Consider the following 24,688-nt stretch of genomic DNA (forward strand, 5'->3'; position numbering starts at 1 on the left):
AATAACTTTTGAGTTATTTCTGCCTATTAAGGACTTGTTAATAAAATGTTAATTTAGTCATTCAGTGAAACTATAACAACACAGGAAAGCATAACAGATGAAAATAGTCTCAAGCAAATTTTAGAAGGTAAAACTTGGGTGTCAAGTACATTATTTGCTGTACTTACAAGAATATCCTGAAGAGTCTAAGAAGCTATTCCAATAGGCAAACTCCTGTCGAAGTTCTGGAAAAATCAGCAGTTCTGATGCGGATTTAACCTCCTCTCCAGTCGTCAGGTTGAGAGTGTCACATGTAAAAGCTGTAACTTTCTAAATTCAGTAATGTCAAATATTTTAATTACTGGGGGATGTTGTTTACACTTTAATAAAGCATTTTGATGCTGTACTCACATCAATGAAAAAGCTGAGTCTTTCTGCAGGGTCTGACGGGGGTCCATCACCATACGCTTCCAGTTCCTTCTGTGTTTCAGCAAGCTTGGTCTGGATTTGCTCTTCTAAACGAGGTAGGGACCTCTGCATAACAGATTGGTTATATGATTGTTACTTTTAGTCTAAAGATTCTTCAATGTCTTTTTTGTCAGTATATATTATTTTACCTGAATGTGATGAACCAACTCAATTGTTAGTTTCTCTGCCAACTTGGGAATAGTAGCAAAACCTTCTTCATAAAGTTTCCTAGGAGAAGACATTACAAATACATCATGTCGCTTCCTTTAGCTCTGTTCCCCAAAAAAAGCATGAACTGATAATATGTGTCTCTTAATGGGTTAAAGTGTCTACCAAATGCATTAATGTACATTTTAATCATGTTACCTGTAGCTGGATACAACAGTCCTGGTTTGAATTAGATTTATGCGCAAAACTAGCATATACATGATACATGTGCGAATAAATTTTTTTTTCCATCCAATGAGTTAAAGAGAATAAAATCATCAAATATCTAAAAGAACAAAATTTGTTTGCTTTATTAGATAAAGGCAATGGGTGCCTTTATTCATATATATATTAAATAACTTGCACCTTAGAAGATGAAGACAGAACATAATAAATGTGTGGTGACTTTTTGAGGTGGAAGATGCTCTTTGGAAGAGCATATGCTTCACACAGTTCTGGATTTTGATGGTTAGGAATTATGATTTTGATGAATTTGGAATTTTTTAAAAGGTATTTTAGAATGTCTGTAATTTCAGATGTACAATGTGGTCAATCCACTGGTTTGTCCATCTATGCTTTAACATTGCACCTATTTTGTTATCACATGATTTGCTTAAAAAAAACCTTGTTAAACTAATTAACGTAGTTAAGCCTTTTATTGTCATTTTAAGCTGTATGGTAGTGTCTTGAAAAATATTTAGTCAAATATTATTTAGTCATCATGGCAAAGATAAAATAAATCAGTTATTAGAAATGAGCTATTAAAACTATTGTTTAGAAATGTTTTGAAAAAAAATCTTCTTTCTGTTAAACAAAAATTGGGGAAAAAAATAAATAGGCGGGCTAATAATTCAGGTGGGTTAGTAATTCTGACTTCATATATATATATATATATATATATATATATATATATATATATATATATATATATATATATATATATATATATATATATATATATATTTTTTTTTTATATATATATATATATATATATATATATATATATATATTTATTTATATATATAATTACATTTTTATTAAATCACCTGAAATGAGGATGGTCTTTGAAGAAGGCACTCTCTGTTTCTGTAGCCTCATTTAGAGTGACCTGATCCATAATCTCTTTTTGCCCTCTGCACCTTACAATCATGTAGCCTTTAGTGAGGTGAATGACCTCATTGTGGACAATGTCTACAACTGTCCCTTCAGTGCCCTTGTCCACCAGGTCTGGCTTTGTTAAGATGCCTGTAGTAGACAAATAATGGTTTTACAATTCTGATGGACTCTTTTTGTATAACAAGTGCACTCAGTAATGCACACCTAAAGTCCTTTCGCCCTCGGGATCCTCTGCCTGAGCCATCTGCAATGCTTCTGTGGTGGCGATGTCAACATTGCATGGCACCACAACCAGATTGATTGTTTCCTGCTTGGTAATGAACATCCTGATCAGTCTCTTAATCTAGATAAAATAAATTTGAATAATGTTACTGTCTCACTCTCAATGGACCAAATGTACTTTAAAATGATTTTTTTAGGTGTAAAAGGTTTACCTGATCTCCAATGTTCTCAGGTTGACCCTTGACAGCCACTCGCGCAATGCCAGGGAGGTCAATGAGAGTGAGGTCAGGAACATTGGCAGAGGTGATCTGCAGACTGATGAGTTCTTCACTGATACCAACACCTGCTCCAGCCATCTCATCCTGGGCTGCAAACACAATTAGATGAAAGATTCAAGCGGTGTCCTTAATCATGAGTTCATGTAATAATGTTGCTGTTTGCGCATTACCAGCATCTACAACCCTCAAAGTTGTGAAGATATTTTCTTTTGTAGAATTCATGCTTTATTTTATTAAAAATCTAGAGTTTTTGAGAATCTTGCATTTCAGTACAGGGCCTGAAAGCTGGTAAAACAGTGTCTGATATAATATTAAAAACTGTATTGGACATAAATCTAAACATTTGCATGTTATTAGATTTGTTTTATTAAAACTGAATACATATTTATTATATATAAATAAAAAATAGACTGAATGACAGACTCAAAAATTCTGTGGACATCTGCAGGTGTCTGCGGACAGATTCTGTGTTGTTCTGCAAATGACTCAGTTGGACTTCCTCCTGGGTTTGTGACATTACAAATCCTAAAATTTACATAAACCCTCCCCTGCCCCCTCCCCTTGGCAACACTAAATTGCATTTCTACCTTCACGGATCTTTTTCTCCACTTCCGCTGGGTCATCAAAGTCTTCCTCGTGGTTTTGGTAACTGATTCTCCCATGCCATTTCTCATCCTCTTTACTCCTTATCATCTTGAGCTCAAGAGGGCATCGTGTAACAATCCCTGGACAAAAAGTTATCATTTGGATGTCATACTTTTACCATAACAGCTAGATGACGCCATACTGCACTCAGCACTCTTATGTTACCATGCCGCACTGATCAAAATATCCTGTTGAATTTTAATCATTTGACTGGTTGTAACAGCAAACACATTGTGAGATGGTCATCCTACATTTCTGACAATGGTAGAAAATCTTTCGTCATCTTGCATCTCAGACAGCCACATCATAAATTCCTGGTGAATCGTTCAATGTTATACAGAAATTAGGTGTGTCAAACCCAGTTGTTCAACTTTAATAAAAACACAAATTCCAACCAATCCATTCGTTTCAGTTTATTAATAACGTTTATGTTGAGTTGGAGAAACTAAACTGGACAACCAGGAGACGATTTATTTGCCACCCTGGATAGAGAGTAGTATCAATGTTCTTTGGTTCATTAAACGTTTTAGTTAGAATGTATTTATTAATTATGCAAACACAATATAATTTAGCTATATTCAAGTTTAATATAGCTTGAATATAAATTAATTATAGCTATATGCATATTTTACTTTGTTTAAAATTATATATATATATATATATATATATATATATATATATATATATATATATATATATATATATATATATATATATATATATATATATATATATATATATATAATTTTCCCCTCACCACTGCCCCTGGGTAACGGAACTCCTGACAGCGCCTCCAGAACCGAACTCTTTCCCGAGCTTTGGTCTCCTATGACGGCGATGGCAGGCAACGCGAGGTCCTTTTCGACTCCCAGAGACCGTAAATTATCAATAGTGTCGATACAAGGGCGAATTTTCTCCTCATATTGCTGACTGAACGTGTAACTCATCTTCTCCATTATCAATGTCCTATGTCAATATGTTAATAAAAATAAACCCTTCTTTTCACAACACAACAAAATACCAGATGCTGAGCTTTCCTCGATAATTGTCTCCCAGTGATGCTCCTGGTGGATGCTACAGCTTTTATGCTGCAGGTTAAGTTTCAATTCCTGGAAATGTCAACAGTTTCGCATTTCGGTTTCATCGTTCAATACATAAATTATTATTTAAAAAATTACTTATTATAATTTTCTGTTGCACAGTTCTCTTCTTCTGCATCCTGTTTCTATATAGATAAATAGCTTGTTCTTTTTGTGTTAACATTTCCCATATTTAATAACTAAATCATTTCTACCACTAGTATTGTGCAAAAACAGAATTAGGCTTTTACTTTTTGAATGAATATGTTGCATGACATCTAACAGAATTTTAACCATGCAGGCCTACAAAAAGTAACTGCAGTAATTACTTTAAAGTAGTTTTTCATTAAGATACAATGGGTTTATATATATATATATATATATATATATATATATATATATATATATATATATATATATATATATATATATATATATATATATATACATATATATATATATATATATATATATATATATATAAACCCATTGTATCTTAATATATATATATATATATATATATATAATCAGCCCACACCAAAGGAGAAATTGTAAAAAAATAATAATAATTAATTCTAATAGTCTTGTCCTCTTAAAAATATCTAATAATCATCCGCACTCTATTATATTATTATAGTATTATTAATATAATATATATTTCCAAGAAATGGGTTGCGGCTGGAAGAGCATCTGCTGCGTAAAAACATGCTGGATAAGTTGGCGATTCATTCCGCTGTGGCGACCCCGGATAAACAAAGGGACTAAGCCGAAAAAAAATGAATGAATTAATGAGTAAAATATGTAATTATTGTTATAATCATCGATGCATTTCAGTTTCAGTTCTAATGTTGAACGGTAATGCTTCTGTTTAAATCGTTTTCAATAATATCCTCTAGAGGGAGGTGTTTATCAAACTACAGAGATGATGAGGTGAACAGAGCATCACTGTTCGACGAGCTCTTTAGCTCTTTATTGCAGTTCAAGCACCATAAATCGACTTTTAATCTTACACTGGATTATGTATGACAACCTGTGGGAAAAACAATGTGGGAAAGAAAACACTTTAAATATTCAACCAGCTGCCATTTGTGCAAATTAAATACACACACAATTGGTTAATCCGTTTTTTGAATTTGCACCACTAGGTGTTTTTTTGTTTTTTTTTGTTTTAATGGTTCTTTAGTAATTCCTTGGGGTGGTTAAGGTTTTACAAATCACCATCTTTAAACATATGTAGCACATAAAGTAGTTTCTATATGATTACTAGTCAAAGAACCACTTTTAGTGCCATTTAGCACCATTTAAATGCATTTTAGCAAAAACAAATTGTCATTTTTATAGTGTAGCTCAGTGGTTCTCAAACTTTTTTCATCAAGTACCACCTCAGAAAAAAATTGTCTCTCCAAGTACCACCAAAATGAGCAGTATTGAAATACAGTAGGGTAGTAGGCCCAGTAAAGCATCTACAACTCTGCACAGTTAAAAACGTGGCAGATTACCTCAGAAATATAGGCTATATGTCATATATGATATGAAATGTGTGTAGCATGTATACAATATATTTAATTTCTCCGCGTACCACTAGAAGGAAGCCTGCGTACCACTAGTGGTACACGTACCACAGTTTGAGAACCACTGGTGTAGCTCACAAGCTCATCTTGGCAAGTGTTCTTTGTTACTCTGCAGGTCATCACATCATTTCAGCACTGTAAACTGATATAAACGACAGGAATTCTTCCATCAGTATACTGTACTCTGCATAGTTTCAAAACAAGATGTTTCTGTAAACTGTCCATACTGTTTGTTTATCGAAAACAGCTTCAAAGAATTGTTTTGATTCATTTTGTGCTTTCTTTTGGACCTCTTTCCTTCTCAAAACCAACAATTAAGGCACAAGTTCAAAGTAATGCACAGATCTCAGCTCGATGCCTCAGTGGACTGTTAGCATCACCGCTGGCTTGACGGTTGTTTATTGACCAGAACACACTTTCAGGGACATTGAGAGATGTTATAAATATTGTTATAAATGAGCTTTTAAAATATTTATTTTGTGCCAGATATTTCCCATTACATGTGGAGTGTTGAAGAAGCATTGTTGTGACCTCATGTGATCGTGTGACTTTATACATTAGTTAATTCCCAGTGCTTTAGTATTAGCATTAGAGGCTGGACCATAAGTTTTGAAAGTCAGACAGATTAAATGAATCATAAACCTTTTTAAGGGTGGCACGGTGGCTCAGTGGTTAGCACTGTCACCTTACAGCAAGAAGGTCGCTGGTTTGAGTCCCAGCTGGGCCAGTTGGCATGTCTGCATGGAGTTTGCATGTTCCGCTTGTGTTAGTGTGGGTTTCCTCCAGGTGTTCCAGTTACCCCCACAGTCCAAAGACAAGTGCTATAGCTGAATTGAATGAAAACTAATCTAGACTAAGCTCAAAGTGAATGAATAAACCTTCTTAAATGTTTAAAATCCTAAAGTTATTGTTAATGGAAATGAGGTCCAGTTTTTGAGTCAGACAACTACTTATTTAATAAATAATGTAGATAAAAATATTTTGAGACAGCATTAGCATGTTTAAAATGTTATCCTGTTGCATTCAGCTGATTGAGCATGTTTCTCTAGAGTTGTAGTTCCCAAAGTGGACAATTGACAATAATGAGGAGGCTCTTAGTGATTTCCAAAACTCAAATAAATGTGATTAAACTCGCAGAATCACCATATTTTATCTATAACCCACAGAAGATAGTTAACAGATACATTAAAGAAACTACAACATACAAATACATTTTATCAGCCTTTCCTTTATTTATTTATTTTTTTTCCATTGGAGTGCAACCCCTGGGTGTTTAGATTAACCACACAGCAATAGTGTCAGCTGCAGCAGATTGAAATTATGGGGTCAGGTTAAACTTTCTGACAACCTATATGGCACTCTTATACATTAAAAGTATGATGTTTGAGGTTAAAACTAATTAAATTACTATTAAAAAGTAGATGGTTATTAGACTGTTGCACTTTTGTGTTGTCAATATGTCCATGCATAGCATAGTTGTGTGTGCAACATTTGTATGTTTGTATATTTATGACTACCTTTGAGAAAAATGGGGGTCACGAGTCACTGACATTGTTATTGTGGGGGTCATGGGCTGAAAAGTTTGGGAACCCCTGCTGTAGAATATGTTGTACTTTTCAAACTAGGACTTTGTTGATGAAATGTTTTGGTTATTTTTTCAAAATATTTCAGCAAGCCTTACATAATTTATAACTATTAAGAACTTATTTTTAATAAATAATTTATTTAGTCTTCTTAGCCATGATGACATCATATTTTACCAGTTATTCTCCAAGACTCTATTATAATAGTGTCATTGGACAACAGTAGTCTGTTTTTGTAGGAAATCGAAAAAAAGAAGGCTATTGTAAACTTAAAAAAAAAAACGCTTTTATTCTAGCCAAAATAAAATAAAAGCCTTTCTTCAGAACAACAAAAAGATTATATGAAATACTGTGAAAATGTATTTATTCTAAACATGATTTTTAAAAAGAATAAAAATTTCTAATAATTTTGTCTTCACCTGCATAATGTATATATTATTCATTCATTCATTTTTTTTTTCGGCTTAGTCCCTCTACTAATTTAGGGTTGCCACAGTGGAATGAACTGATAACTTATCCAGTTACGCAGCGGATGTTTTCCGCAGTGGATCCCCTTCCGGAGCACCTGGAGGAAACCCACGCAAACGCAGGGAGAACATGCAAACTCCACACAGAAACGCCAACTGACCCAGTCTAGGCTCGAACCAGCGACCTTCTTGCTGTGAGGCGACAGCACTACCTACTGCACCACTGTATATATTATTATATTATTATTATTAAACTGTACTTGTTTAAAATTGCTATATATCTTGTTACTATTCTTTATAAATTTTGTGCAGTAGACTGTAAAAGTGCATTTTTATATTCAAACCACTCTGTATAAATAATGTTATCTTATTTTCACAGAAATAGTTAATAGAAATTATTAGGAGTTTATACTGTATGCTTAACCTATATATTTATGTTATCTCTAATGTATAGCACCGTGTCAATATACACTCACCGGTCACTTTATTAGATACACCTGCCCAATTGCTCATTAATGTAAATTTCTAATCAGCACATGGCAGCAAGTAGATCTGCTGCAGCTCAAACCGAGCATCAGAATGGGGAAGAAAGGTGATTTAAGTGACTTTGAATGTGGCATGACTGTTGGTGCCAGGTGGGCTGGTCTGAGTATTTTAGAAACTGCTGATTCACTAGGATTTTCACGCACAAATGTCTCTAGGGATTACAACAAATGGTCAGAAAAAGAGAAAATATCCAGTGAGCAGCAGTTCTGTGTTCAAATGCTTTGTTAATGCCAGAGGTCAGAGGAGAATGGCCAGACTGGCTCAAACAAGCCGATAGAAAGGCAACAGTAACTCAAATAACCACCCATTACAACAAACGGTATGCAGAAGAGCAACTCTGAACACACAACAAGTCCAACCTTGAGGCAGATGGGTTACAGCAGCAGAAAACCACACTGGGTGCCACTCCTGTCAACTAAGAACAGCATTCTGAGGATAATAAAAGATTGAAAAAAAACATTGCCTGGTCTGATGAGTCTCGATTTCTGCTGCGACATTCGGATGGTAGAATCAGAATTTGGCATCAACAACATGAAACATGGATCCATCCTACCTTATATCAACGATTCATGCTGGTGGTGGTGGTGTAATGGTGTGGAGGATATATACTTGGCACTCTTTGGGCCCATTACTACCAATTGAACATCGTGTCAACGCCACAGCATGCCTGAGTATTGTTGCTGACCATGTCCATCCCTTTATAACCACAGTGTACCCATCTTCTAATGGCTACTTCCAGCAGGACAACACATCAAAAAATGAATCATCTCAGACTGGTTTCTTGAACATGACAATGAGTTCACTGTACTCAAATGGCCCCCACAGTCACCAGATCGTAATCCGATAGAGCACCTTTGGGATGTGGTGGAACGGGAGATTCACATCATTGATGTGCAGCCGACAAATCTGCAGCAACTGCGTGATCTTATCATGTCAATATGGACCAAAATCTCTGAGAAATATTTCCAGTATCTTTATGAATCTATGCCATGAAGGTTTAAGGCAGTTCTGGGGGCAAAAAGCGTCCAACCTGACACTTGTAAAGTGTACCTAATAAAGTGGCCGGTGAGTGTAACAGCAATAACAAATTATTCGTTTGAGTATGACCAACCATGCTTTCTCTACAAACACACTTCTTTTCTTAACGTCTTTGGTGTAAAACTTTGCTATTCCACATTTATTTTGCACGCAGATGTTATTTTTTTCAAGCACACTGGACCACATGTGTTTGAGTAACCTACACTGTCCAGTCTGTTATTACTTGAGTCTTTCCCATGCAAATGAAACGCACACATACACACACACATCTTCCCCTCATTGAGACTTGCTTCCTTCCTTTTCCCCCAGATCCTCTTGTACGGAGAGCCACCCAGTTATTTAAAAAGTCCATTAGGCACTTGTTTATAGAGCCTAAGATTAAAAATAACAAAAAACAGACATGCCAGCCAACGTCACATGTTGCGTGCTGAATATGTTTAGACGTTTGTGCAAAATTCACGGGGAGACGGAAAAAAAAAGAAAGAAATCTAGTGAAATAACACAAATTAAAATCTATATACAAAGATGTTTCTGGTTCAAAGTTATTATCTAAAACGGTCCGATTGACTTTGACAATGGAAAGAAGACTAGGCTAAGCATATGGCCCTCCTCAAGGGACATTTTTATCGTCAAGGATGTCAGCTTAATCACGGCTGAATTTGACGAACACCAGAAGTGTTGTTTTTTCTTTGTTGTTTTTTCCTTTCTTTTGACCACAACCCAAAAGCAATGCATAATGACATTGGTTTTATAACCCTTGTCACAGGCAGCAACATATTTAAGAAGAAAAAAAAGGCATCAATTTGGACTCTCTGTGCTTAAATGCACGAGTTTGGGTTTAAAAAAACCAGAGGCTGCGTAATCAAGCAGATGCATGTTTTTCCTTCCATTTTGGTGGTTGTTTTAGTATAATTCTACCAATGTCAGTGATGATGCATCTTCGTTCCACAGTCTATTATAAGAATAAACAATGCAACAGTTCATTGTAGCATGTCTTATCCCATAGACTTCTTTACCCTCTTGTCGCCCACCGCGCTGAGTGAAGGTCCCTCAGTTGCCTGGGATCATAGATGCTGGCAGGCTGAAAATGGGAGGCATGACATAGTCCAAGAAGCATGAAACAGTCTCACCCACGCGCTTCTGCCTGATGGAGCCCACGGAGACCATGCTCTCCTTCATATTGAGATTTTTCTAAGCTCGAACATTATTTTTGTTCGCTTGTTATGCATTTCAGGTTTACCTAATGTGCTCTTCTTAATTTACTTACCCTCACTAGGTGCTTTCTTTGCCCCCAGAAGAACATTGAGCTGTGATTTTTAGATGAACTGTTGTACTTGGTGATTAATAACACGTATGGCGATGGCTGTACCTGCAATTTGCGAACCAAAAAAACATATATATAGGCAAAAGTAAAATGAATACCTGTTGCTTGCTCCTCATGATGATGATGACATTGTGGTCTTATGAAGTGAAAGGATTGGCCTGCGCAGGAAACTAAATATTATTTATAACACTGTAACTATAACACAATAATTATTACTAAGAGCACATTCATGACACTCTGGAGTGCAGGATACATACACTGTAAAAAAAAAACAATAAAGAACATAAATTGGCAAAAATCAACAGCTGTAATTGCAAGAATTTTTTTTATCATTAATATACCATAGAAACTGTAAAAGAACTTTCTAAATTGTACAGTAAACGACTGTATTTTATTAATTCATCATGTTAATGCACCAATATTTTAAAAGTACTAAAATCTAAACATCTTACCTTTGGTATAAAAGAATCAGAAAGATTCATTGCTCATCACAAAGAACTTATACACTAGTAGAGAATCATGCTAACACATTGAAGGTGCGATTTCAGATGCAGTCCAAGAATTACAATTTAAGTATGCATGGGCGTAAACATGAATATATACAGTTGAAGTCAGAATTATTAGCCCCCCTTGGAATAATTTTTTCTTTTTTAAATATTTCCCAAATGATTTTTAATGGAGCAAGGACATTTTCACAGCATGTCTGATAAATTTTTTTCTTCTAGACCATTTTAAGGTCAATATTATTAGCCCCTTTAAGCTATATTTGTTAACTTGCCTAATTAGCCTAACCTGACTAATTAGCCTAGTTTTAAATTTCACTTTAAGCTGTATAGATGTGTCTTGAAAAATATCTAGTCAAATATTATTTACTGTCATCATAAGATAAAATAAAACAGTTATTAGAAATGAGTTCTTAAAACTATTGTTTAGAAATGTGTTGAAAAAAAATCTTCTCTTTGTTAAACAGAAATTGGAGTAAAAAAATAAACAGGGAGGCTTATAATTCTGACTTCAAGTGTATGTTGTAACATCCACACAATAAAATCTTTTTTGAAATGGTTCTTGACATGTTAAAGGTCTTTTTAGAACTGGTTCTAGTTTATGGTTCCACCCTTAATTTCCCGACTTTTTTTCAAATCTGTAACTGTCTAAGCACCTCATCACTGGTTTTCTCCTTCCTCTAAATAAGTAACATACATATTGAATATAAAATCCATAGTTTGTTTTTATTATTATTTGGTTTGATGCATAAAATGACATGTAAAGCTGTCAAGCCATGTGTATTCAGCTTCATTCATTCATTTTTCATTTATTCATCAGTGGTCACCACAGTGGAATGAACCGCCAACTTATCCATTATGTTTTATGCAGCGGATGCCCTTCCAGCTTTCACATTCACAAACATACACTACGGCCAATTTAGTTTATTCAATTCACTTGTACTGCATGTGTTTGGACTGTGGGGGAAACCGGAGCACCTGGAGGACACCCACTTCAATACGGGGAGAACATGCAAACTCCACACAGAAATGCCATCTGGCCTAGCCAGGACTCGAACCAGCAACCTTCTTGCTGTGAGGCAACAGTGCTTACCACTCGAGCCACTGCGACACCCCTACAAACTGAATTTAATAGGTGATGTGTATGAGCAGTATTAAAAAAATGTTAGCCTAATATTTCCCTTGAAATGATAAGAACAGACATGAATGTTATCAAGACTCTCGCCCTGGAAATCCTGGTCAGTTTGGCTGACCAGAAATATGTTTTGTTCCTCATCTCCTTCTCTGCTTTTTTTTTTTAGTTTTTTTTTTTTTTTAGCTTTGGCAGTCTTTAGTGCCCTAAATGTTTTTTTTTTTCTAGTCTTACTGATTAGCACTGCCCAAAAACACAACAAGAATTTATCATTTTCAGCAGCAATAATCAGCAAAATATTTGGTTTGATTTTGTTTGGTTCAGTTGCATTGTTTACATTCTAACCATCCAAAATGGCCGACTGATAATGCATGGATGTAAACTTGAACTTACGCTTTTGTTTACAATTTTTTCATTGTAACATCCATATTCTAAAAAAGTTCTGTATTAGTTCTTGACATGTTAGAGTTCTTTTTAGAAGTTCTTTTAAGTCACAGGCTCTTTGTTTTATAGTTTATGGTTCTCGCCTTAAATTCCCGCCTTTTTGTTTTTCAAATCTGTAACTGTCAAAGCATCTCATTCCTGGTTTTCTGGTGCTCAACAATCAACTGCAAAGATTGTTACCATAATCTGAACAGTATATCCTTCTTAAAAATGTGACTCCTTTCCATACTAGACATTTATTTAAAATATGCAAGTTTAACCAGCTGTTCAATTAAAGATAACTCCACTAAATATGTAACATACATATTAAATATGTTTTTTTATTATTATTATTATTATTTGGTTTATTGCATAAAAACACATTTAAAGCTGTCAAGCCATTTGTATTCAGCTTATAACATAAAAAGATGGTTTGAGCTTCAGTAAATTAACAGTAAATGTTAGGGATGCTACGATTAGGATTTTTGAGGCCAACACAGAGTATCAATCCATAGTCATTGTGATCGACTGCAGAGTACGGATTCTGATGCTTCATGCTAATGCATAAAGCACATTTTCCCTTGAAGTATGATATTTAAGTGGAGATCTCGCCTTACCTAAGAGAATAAATAAGGTTGCATATAATCCCTTAAACATGTCTCTTTTAACAGTTTAATATGGAAATGTCATGTCAAGAAGCAGCTTTATAAAACAAAATAGATAAAAAAGACACAAAAAATGGTAGGAAAAATAACTGACAATGCAATGTAGAAACATTGCAAATGATAGAATAATCATTTAACATGTCTCACTGAAAAAAAAGTTTGGAGTAGTTAAAATGCACATCTAGAAATGTATGACTTCTTTACTAAAATAAAATAGGCCTATAAACTTTTGTTTATTGCAATAAATCTATTTCAAAAAGTTATCTTTATTCATTTAACCCAACAAATGTAATGCTTAGATTATCCTTGTGCATCTCACGATCTGTTCTGTTGCTCATCCACTCTCGTCGCCTTGATTTGCGGGTCTAACGAAGCAGCTATGAATATGCGGGAGACTCACGGAGCTTCTGGCAAAGGTCATACGGTTGGAGGAGACACTATATATTTTAGCTGCTGTGTTGGGAGCTGTTGTAAAATCGTAAACAAACACTTGTGATTGGTTTGTAAGATCGGCCAGATAGACGAGTACTGATCGAGTCATAAAATGTGATTATCGGCGGCCAACACCAATCTTTAGCTGATTGGAGCATCACTAGTATTTTTTTTCCTTTTGGGGGGAACTGTCCTTTTAAAGATATCTTTATTGTTTACAGTTTAAACCTTATAGCAATATGGAAACATAAATATATGGAAAAAATACTTATGAACAGAATGCCTAAAGAATTGAGGAGAAAATGCATTCAAAGTCTAATTTGTTCAATGCTTATAAGCTGAACTGCTTCTTTTATTTGTGCATTCGTTTAGTCGCTGTGTCAAAACCATCTGAATGAGATCACCACTTTTGGCAAAGTAAATTTTAGTTCGTCTGAACAGGCTGTATTTTTTTATGCTTTTGTTAACCGCAAGCTGTTATTTCTTTCTATTAGAACATGAAACACCTCATTCGTTGTATGCGCGCCGGACTGTTTTGTCGTGATTTATGCGATGAATATGTAAAGCTGTGCATTAAAAGAATTCTCTCCTGATTAATCACTGTTACACTGTCATAAGTCATTTGCAATAACAACTGCCAGTTTGCTTATGTTGCTGTCTGTGCTGTAATATAGAATGGTCTCATATTGCATGGCAAAGAACAGATGTGTTCTCCTTTGCTGAAAACGTTATACAACAACGTCTTTCAAATGATGTTCGAAGGAAACACTGCAAATGTTGGGGATCTTTAAAGGAATGATTTGGAAAAAATTTCTTTTTGTATTGTGTAAATAATAATTACTAAAACAACCTTGCGTAGAGTGCTTGCTTTATGTTTAAGGATTAAATTATTTTAATAATGGTACTAGTTTAACCTTAGTGAAAGTTTAATGCAATGCATATGTATATTTGCCATCAGCAATTTTTAACAGGTCACCGTCTGCTGAAACAGGACTGACAGACCAATTGCCTTGGTAAACATAGTTGTCTGATTCAACTACAATCAAAAAGGATATTGAAAACTAACATTTACTGTCACATTGTCACAAAAAGTTACCAAAAAAAATTTTGTGGCCGGATGTTTTAAAGTTTGAAATATTGAAATGTTCGCACAATCACAGGCCTTAAATGGACAGTTCACTCAAAGATTAAAATGTACTCACTATTTAATCACACTTCACTTGTTTCAGTACTATTAGGAGTTATTAAATTATATTCTCTTTGTGTTCATTTAAAAAAGAAAACTCATAAATGTTTGAAACAAGTGAAAGGTGCACTGAAAATCTAATGAAAATGTAAATCTCTTTAAAAATGCATGCATATGATAACTGTTACTCCATTATGACTAAACTCTATTAAACTTTGCAGATCCAGATCCAACATTGCATATCCTGCGTTGTGACTAACGCTGACACATTGTGATATCGATGCTGAAACGATATATTTTGCTGCCCCAACTTAAATAGAGGTTAGTTGTCTTTACTTCTTTTCTGTCCTTGGCCTAAAACTTGCTCTCACATTGTTAGTGCTGTGTAAGCATTAACAAAATCTATTTTACATAGATATAAAAACAATTGCAAAACAAAACAGACGATAAACGGTTGAAGTCAGAATTATTAGCCCCCCTTTGAATTTCTTTTTAAATATTTTTTGAATTCTTTTTTAAATATTTCCCAAACTATGTTTAACAGGACAAGGAAACTTTCACAGTATGTCTGATAATATTTTCTCTTCTCGACAAAGTCTTATTTGTTTTATTTTGCCTATAAATAAAAGCAGTTACTAATTTTTAAACACCATTTCAGGGACAAAATTAAAGCTCCTTTAGGCTAATTTTTTCTGACTGTCTTCAAAACAAACCATCGTTATACAATAACTTGCCCAATTACCCTAACCTGACTATTTAACCTAAATAACCTAGTTAAGCCTTTAAATGTCACTTTAAGCTGTATAGAAGTGTCTTAAAATATCTAGAAAAATATTATTTACTGTCATCATTGCAAAGATAAAATAAATCAGTTATTAGAAATGAGTTACTAAAATTATTATGTTTAGAAATTTGCTAAAAAAAAAAAATCTTCTCTCCGTTAAACAGAAATTAGGGGAAAAATCAACAGGGGGCTAATAATTCTGACTTCAACTGTATGTAGACATTACATGAAACATTATGTCATAAAAATGTACTTGAAAGTTCTGGAAAAGTCTTGAAAAAGTCATGAAAGTTTAGTAGTAAAAATATGTATGAACCCAGCCAAAATGTTCATATGGTAAATTCTTTATGTACTACAATGACTGAAACAGAGAATAGAACTGGGTTTTTAAACTTTCCCCAAATAAACAAAAAGTGTTTTAGTTCCCCTTCAATAAAGCAACTGTACATTAAACAGTTAGCAACACAAACAATGTCCTCATTGCATGCAAACCCATTAGCCTAAATAATGAAGACAAGGCTTTTCCGTGTTTAATGTGCACAATAGTCTACATGTTTACACCACGTTCGTTTCCCCGTCCAAAGTTTATAAATGGTACTAAATCATAAGCGTCTGCCATGCGGTGGTATTTGGTGCATATGGCAATCACCTGTTTACAAAGTATTGTTCAAGCCCATTAAAGTGAGTTTTTGTGTTTGCGAGAGCTCTGTACAACACGATGAAGAAAAATGGCTTGTTTTCTCTCACATGAGAACCTCCAAAGGTTTGGCATGGTGCCGGCAGTTTGATTTGTGTGCCGTGTTGCAGCCCACAGTTAGATTGACAAATTCCCTCTCCCCGTCCCCGCTCTGTATTAAACACAATGCATTTCGGGGCAGGACTTCCCCTATTGTCTGGGGCCGGGTGTGGACCAGAGCTCTCTGTCGCCACATTGTGCCTCTTTTCCTCTCCTCCCTCGCTGCCTTCATGAGGAGCAGAGGAAGAAAAAAAGTTCTGCTTCTTCCACTTCTTATCTTATTTGTTGTGGATTTAATTAAAGAAATCCAACAGCTGATAAGCAGATGAAACCAAGATGGAAACATGTGGTTTGTTTAGAGATTTTGAGATTTGTATATGATTTATATTACACACACTTTATTTTAAGGCACAATTCTTGCTATTAACAGACCATTAAAGGACTCCTATTTTACCAGATAAGATTTAGGATAAGGCTTTTGTGTCTCCAGAATGTGTCTGTAAAGATTCAGCTCAAAAAACTCATGAGATTATTTATTAGACCTTTCCGAATGTTGGAATATTCAGCTCTGAGCATCTTGTAGCTGTTTTTGTTGCCTGTGCCTTTAATGCTAGTTCTCCCCGCCCACCGTTCCCACGTCCTGTCAGAATGTGCCTCAATCTTCCCCTCAGCTGCATCAGATAAACAGCACAGTGACAGACATAAAAGAAGCCGATCACATGTAATGTTTGTGAAATACCACAGTAAGATCTTTCCCAATGATGTGATTTGATGAGTCATGCACAATGTCGTTACAAAGTTCACGCACACACACACCATGCGCATTTAATTCTACACTATTTTTGCATGGCAAATGTGACAGAATCATACCTGTTAACCCTCCCGTTTTTCCCGTGATTCTACCGTATTTTACAGTTCTATCCCGCTATCATCCCGTAAAGGTATTTTCCCGTATTTTCAGTGTTTCTCTGAAGGGTGGCAAGAAACAAGCAACCCATACAGCCGAACCACCAGGGGCAGCCCCTTGCTCTTAAATGTGAGTCTGTTCTGTGCTTTTGCTTTGTTTAGGGATGAAAACACTTTGAAATAAATAGAAAATGGTGCGATTTCCCTTCCTTTTCATTACAGGTGCCGTCACCCCTCCTATGCAATCCTTAAAACAGTCACATAATGGTGCATGACTGTCAGCTGACGCACTAGTGATAAATAGACGGTGTTTCCCAAACGGATTCTGTACACACGATTTAAAGCGGAGCGAAAGTCTGGCTTTTGGGTGAGTGTGTCGATCTTGGTGTTTTTTTTTCTAACACAACTAATTTTGTCTTAAATGAGCATAAAAAGTTAGGAAAGCAGTCGAATGCCTTCATTATATTGTTAGATGTGTGCATTTTTAAAGTGACACCTGTTATTTAATGTAATCAAACGAAAAAAATCTTAACAAGAGATTCATTTGTTGCTCTTTAATCAGAATGTGTACAGTGGAGAAACGGCTAATGAGATTTGATAGCTTGATTTTATTTCATTATAACAGCCATTAATTTTCATAAGCTGAACTGTTTGCTGACGTATTTGCTGCTAATGTATATATTTATTTTTTCTTTTGTAAATAATAATAATAAAACATATTACTGACCTTTTAACTGTTTATTTACAACGAAACAGCTCCAAATGAACATATTTAGTAATTTGGGGATGTTTTAAAGGAGGAGGGAGAGGGGGGGTCCCTTATTATGGTCGGCATATACATTATTTTATCAAAGGTGCCCTTTAACAATGAATTTTAGCTCAAACTTTTAATTTTCAGCTTATTAATAGTTATCAAGGTTAGGAATGTAGATTTAGATTTTCATAGGTACAAATATACAAGCAATTTCTTCATAATAGGCAGGAAATAAGTCACAGGTTAATAGTGGTAATTGCTACTTAATCTAAAGTGTGACTATAAATGTGGTCAGACTTTATTTTAAGATACAGTTCTTGCCATAAACAAACCATTAACTTTGACTTTAGACATTGACTGTTACTCGCTGAAAGCTGTTGCTCGCTGAAGGCTTCATAATGCCTAAGCACATAAATTATGTAAATAAACTTTTTGTAGGCGACACGGTGGCTCAGTGGTTAGCACTTCCAGTTGGCATTTCTGCATGTTCTCCCCATGTTCGTGTGGGTTTCCTCCAGGTGCTCCGTTTTCCCCCACAGTCCAAAGACATGCGCTATAGATAAGTTAAATAAACTAAATTGGCCGTAGTGTATAAGTGTGTGTGAATGCGGGAGTGTATGGGTGCTTCCCAGTACTGGGTTGCAGCTGGAAAGGCACCACTGTGTAAAACATATGCTGGAATAGCTGGCGGTTCATTCCGCTGTGGTGACCTCTGATAAATCAGAGACTAAGCCGAAGGAAAATGGATGGGTGGATGGAAACATTTTGTAATAATAAACTTTTGTCAGTTGTGGAAAAGAGCATGTCTTCGGGACCATCAACTGTTCATGTTATACTCTAAATCAGGGGTGCTCAATCCTGTTCCTGGAGATCTACCTTCCTGCAGATTTCAGTTGCTACCCATATCAAACACACCTGAACCAATTAATTAGGACCTGAACACTTGATAATTACAGGCAGGTGTGTTTGATATGGGTAGCAACTGAAATCTGCAGGAAGGTAGATCTCCAGGAACAGGAATGAGCACCCCTGCTCTAAATAATAAATGTACGCGAGCAGACTCTGGGGTGGTAACCTTTTCAAAGGGTACACATTTATAATTAAATTATAAATATTGGTACCCTAAAAGTATATATTAGTACCTAAAAATCTTAAGAGGAACACTTTTGTACTTTTTAGATACTAATATTTACCCTTGAGGTATTAATATAGACCTTTTAGCTACAAATTTGTACCTTTTGAAAAGGTACCACCCCAGTGAAAACTCGCGTACCTTCATTTCTAAGTGTACATGGAGGAAAATGGAGGGAAAATTGAGGTGAGAAAAATAATAGTTTTAAAGTTTAAATTAAATAATTTAAATTCTTGAAAAATGTAAAAAAAAAAAAAAAAATTACAAAATTTATTTCTATGATATTATGATCAAATTTATGAAAATCTATCAAAAACTATTATCTTACTCTTTTTTACATATATGAGTTTTGGGCATCAATGCTGCAGTTTTCACACGTTCCATTAAAAATTAATCTGATTCTGACTTCTAATGTGATGCTTGAGAAACATTATTAACTTTTTAAGCACTCATATATCGGCTCAAATATCTAGGTTCAATGCATCGCCATAATGATCAGCTCACCATCAATCAAGCAAAGCATTACATCACACTTCCGTGATGGAGAGTGTGAATCTGTGTTTCTGCCCCTGCCTGCACTTTGCGTTTGTTTGCATGCGAGCACTATTTACGTACAGTCACTGCACATCAACATTGTAATCTGTATTCAAATTTAGGGTCAAAGGAACGTTTGTGCTTCAGGGCAACAGCTCTTTCAAACTGCTGAGTTATAGTCCTGCTCCATTAGCAGAATCTGGCTAATGCAGTCTTGAAATAATACAGCGGGTCTCCTCTGGGGCAAAATCATTTTTCCTGCTCGCTCTTTCGCACACATCAATGCCATACAGACCTTTCAGCAGGCAAACGGAAACTGCGGCGAGCACAAGCAAGCCACATGCTCAGTGTGTACATTTTGACATCAGTAATCTTGTCATTTACCTTATTCTGAATAAAACAATATTATGATTAAAGTGTTCACATCAACTGCTTTTAGAAAATTCCTTTCATGTTCCTGTTTTACATGTTATTCAGCTTAGTCTGCAATTCGGAAGTAAGCTATACTTTCTCCTAGTGTTAAGACTTCTGATACATTTGCCTAAGGGTAAATAACTAAGAATAGAGGGTTTGCACTTACATCAAGATTTGGTCAATAACCCATACGCAATGTGTGGTCATACTGGTGATACTCAGATGTAAACAACAGCATACATTTTTCTGTGTATTTATGCTGAGTGACCCCAAGAAAAAATATGTGGAAGCTGCTACATCATAGAGAGGATCTTAGTCAGCAAATATTTTGACAAATTAAATTTAATAGGTGGTAAAATGATATGTATGAGCAGCATTTCAATGCTAGCCTAATATCTCCCTTGAAACGATAAGAACAGACATTAACAAACATCAGCTAGGACAAAATGCAGCTGTTCCTACTAGGTCTAGAAGGTATGATCATATCACCCCAATTTTATCTTCCATACACTGGCTGCCTGTTAGGTTTTGTATTGATTTTAAAATGTTGCTTCTTACATATAAAGCTTTAAATAATCTAGCTCTGGTATATCTAAATAAGCTTCTGTCTCGCTACAATCCAACTCGCTCTTTAAGATCTCAAAACTCAGGGCTTCTGGTAGTACATAGAATAGCAGTCAAGTAAAGGAGGTCGAGCCTTCTCGTTTATGGCTCCTAAACTCTGGAATAGCCTTCTTGATAATGTCCGAGGCTCAGACACACTCTTGCAGTTCAAAACTAGATTAAAGACCTATCTTTTTAGTAAAGCATATACTCAGTGCATCACATAGCGGTATGATCCATGAATGTGCTCCACACAGGTTTCTTCATCTTGTTTATATACACTATGAACAGCAGCTACGCTAATTATTCTCTTTATTCTCTATTTCCACCTAGGGATACTCATCCCGAGGCCCTCAGACTATGAAGCGCCACTGATGCAATCCAAGACCTGCAACGAGATGAACCCAAGGTTTCTATAATCCTGGACCAGGCTGTATCCTGAGCAGCTGCTGTGGTGGTCATGGAGGAGTGGAGAGCATGAGACTGATTCCTGTGACGCTCCAGGGACAGACGAGTGTTCTCCAGCCTCCGGCTCCTAGACTGCAGCTATGCACAAGATGTTTAGCCATAGGAGAAATGGTGATGACCTACTGAGCCTGGTTTCTCTCAAGTTTTTTTATCCACTTTCGCCAGTTGGTGAAGTTTTTTCCTAGCCACTGTCGCCACTGGCTTGTATGGTTTGGGACCTGTGGAGCTGCGCATCAATGGATTTGCTTTTCAGTGTTTGGACTCCCAGCAGTTCATGTAATAAACCACACTGAACTGAGCAAAACTGAACTGAACCTAAACTCTGAAAACTGAACTGACACTGTTTCAAACCACTATAATCTTCTATTTTAAGCTGCTTCGACACAATCTACATTGTAAAAGCACCATAGAAACAAAGGTGAATTGAACTGAATTGAACTGAATTGAATTGAATTGAATTGAGTTGAATGTTATCAAGATTCTCGCCCTGGAAATCCTGGTTCAGATTGGCCGACCACAAATATGTTTTGTTCCTCATCTCCTTCTCTGCTTATTATTATTATTATTATTATTATTTAGCTTTTGGCAGTCTATAGTGCCCTAAATGTTTTTTCTTGTCTGACTGAATAGCACAGCTTTTCGAGAGGATCACATGCTTATGATAAACACAGCTGGCACATCATTAGCTCCATAATCTGCCCTATTAGATAATTATGGAGGCATTATAAATAACCAGAGTTTTTCACTCCAGTTATCTTCGTCTTGAAAGTTCCCCCCCTTCCACCCCTACTTCCCGCCCTTTTTTCTGATAGGGTGACACGGCAGCCCAGTGGCTTGCACTGTTGCCTCACAGAAAGAACGCCGCAAGTCCAATCTCCTATCAGGCCGGTTGATGTTTTTGTGCGGAGTTTGCATGTTCTCCCCGTGTTTGCATGGGTTTCCCCCGGGTTCCCTGGTTTTCTTCCACTGTCCAAAATCATACACCATAGCCAATCGACTAAACTAAATTATCAAATAAGACAACTTTAGTTTACACTTCTCACACGGCGATAAGCAGGGGAGTTCTTGAGACCTACCTGAGCTCGAACTCCCCTCTCACACTTCTAACGGAAGGGAGCCCCGAGCTCGAGGATATTCTGAGCTCTGGGTTCTCTCCCGGGACAGCATGCCAATTACGCTTTATTGATTATCAGCTAAGTGTGAACTCTTGAAATTTAATTTGTAATGACCACATGAGAAATGGCACACATCATTATGACACTGCACAGTGTTATCCGATGTTCCCTTAAGTATTTCATGTATTAGTATTTCAGATATAACTCTAGGTGTTACATTTTAAATTTGCGAAAGCTTCAAGTGCAGTTAATTTGTCATATATACATGAAAACAGACATTCACAAGTACAAAAATATGCTTGTGTTTTCTACGAAATCTTGACAACTGCCATGTGTGTGGATTCTGCTGCAAAAAAGTTCAACATGACGGTAGCCTACTGTGACGCTGTGAATGTTAAGTCTGCGTGAAAAAGAAATCACTTTTTTTTTAACCTGTTGTGACAAATATCTGAGTGAAATGGTTTCTGAAATGAGGAAAAAATGTAGTGTGGGGCTTAGTGTTGCACGATATTGGAAATTGCGATATTTTATTTTTCTAAGATAAGATCGATGGAATAGCACTGTTTGATAGTTTTCTAGGAAGTCTAACAGTGTTCAAGTGCAGAAATTTAATAATCACACAAAAAAATGCTGTTCTTATATTGTTTTGTCTTTTTTTCAGTTTAAATATAAAAAAAATTCTTAGAGCAAGTAAAAACAGCATCAGAAGAAATGTCACAATTAAGAGATTTTCCTTAAAACAAGCTAAATTATCGGCCAGAGGCATCAGTGAAATAATCTGGTTTTCACTTTAAAATGTAGACATTTGACCTAGAAACATGACAAAAACTGCAAGTAAGATTTATTTTTGCATGAATCATATAAATTCTGTATAAATACAATGATTAATTACAATTCTATAGTTCCTGCTCAACTATAATTCAGATTCAGCATCTTTGCGATGTGACTATTGCAGATGCGCGCATTACGATATCGATGCTAAATATATATATTGTGCCGGGGCTTAATTTCATAATTTGGGAATTGATTGGAGTTTTGAAAGTTGCTAAAAAAAGGAAGAGTTGACCAGTTTGCACTCTCAAATTGCCAGCACAATACAATGTTTTATTTGAGGAGCACAACAATGATGGTAGTAACTAAATCGAACAGAAAAAGTTTTACGTATTCAAAGCACCGAGGTAGGAGTGGGGTAGGAAGGATGATGTATTCGATTAAAGATTATTAGGGCAAGGCACACCAATTTTTTAAAAATAATTCATTACACAGATAAACCATTAATAACAAACACTACCATGTTATATATAAATTGAGAATTATATATATATATATATATATATATATATATATATATATATATATATATATGTGTGTGTGTGTGTGTGTGTGTGTGTGTGTGTGTGTGTGTGTGTGTGTGTGTGTATATATATATATATATATATATATATACATATATATATATATATATATATATATATATATATATATATATATATATATATATATATATATATATATATATATATATATATATATATATATATATAATTTTATTTTATTTTTTTATTTAATTTTTTTGTAAATCTTATGGTAAAATTAAAGGGATTGTTAGCCCAAAAATGAAAATCGTCATCATTTACTCACGCTTTGTTCAAATCTTTTTTTTTTTTTTTTTTTTTTACAGTTGAATACAAAATATGACATTTAGAAAATGTTGAAAACATGTAACCATTGACTTCCATACATTTTTTTCATTAATATGGACGTCAATAGTTATAGATTTTCAACATACATCTTTCTTTTGGTGTGTGTGTGTGTTCAACAGATGAAATTAACTCATAAAGGTTTATAAATACTTGAGTGTGAGTAGGATGAACTATTTTGGTTGAGCTATCCCTATGAGAGGTGTCAATACTGCAGCTAAAATAGCCAGTCTACTCCACGAGAAATACTTCAAGTGTGATTTTGTCCAGACTGAGGTAATCAGAAATCTCTGTTTACATGGTGTATTCTTAATTAGAGCATCTAAATCATGTCTGAATATCGTCGTCTATGTAAACACATGCCCAAAGTGCCCACCTGACACAACTTACAGCATCTCCTCCGCGAGTTCACAGAAGTTCGGACGCAGAATCACACGAGGATCTCACAGCCACATTGTCAGATCTGTCATAAAGGAACGGGGTTGAAATAAACCATCAGGACCCGAGGCAAACACACCACACTGTAATTTATGGCCGCCGAGGCGAACGCCGACTGACTAGTCAAAGTAAAGCGGGAAGGCAAAACACAAGCTGTGAAAAGCATTTATTAACTTTCACTCCCTAGACGCTCCGAGCCCGCGCTTGTGACAGCGAAATGTTTTGTTAACCCCTTTCTGC

General features: G+C 35.4%; 1 protein-coding gene across 2 annotated transcripts in view; it reads right to left on the minus strand.

Annotated features, from left to right (window-relative positions):
• The window catches only part of mxb (myxovirus (influenza) resistance B), a 34,363-nt gene extending 9,939 nt beyond the window's left edge, over positions 1-24,424 (minus strand). The window contains exons 1-8 of one of the 2 annotated variants that reach the window (XM_009305797.5): positions 3,673-4,267; positions 2,858-2,995; positions 2,205-2,359; positions 1,975-2,113; positions 1,701-1,899; positions 597-675; positions 391-513; positions 168-309 (exon numbers count right to left, since the gene is read on the minus strand). In XM_009305797.5, the coding sequence (XP_009304072.2) occupies positions 168-309; positions 391-513; positions 597-675; positions 1,701-1,899; positions 1,975-2,113; positions 2,205-2,359; positions 2,858-2,995; positions 3,673-3,871 (1,174 nt within the window). In that variant the 5' untranslated portion in view covers positions 3,872-4,267. 2 annotated transcript variants of the gene reach the window in all.
• Between the last annotated feature and the right edge of the window lie 264 nt (positions 24,425-24,688).

Source organism: Danio rerio, chromosome 1, assembly GCF_049306965.1.
Source record: "Danio rerio strain Tuebingen ecotype United States chromosome 1, GRCz12tu, whole genome shotgun sequence".
Taxonomy (NCBI): Eukaryota; Metazoa; Chordata; class Actinopteri; order Cypriniformes; family Danionidae; genus Danio; species Danio rerio.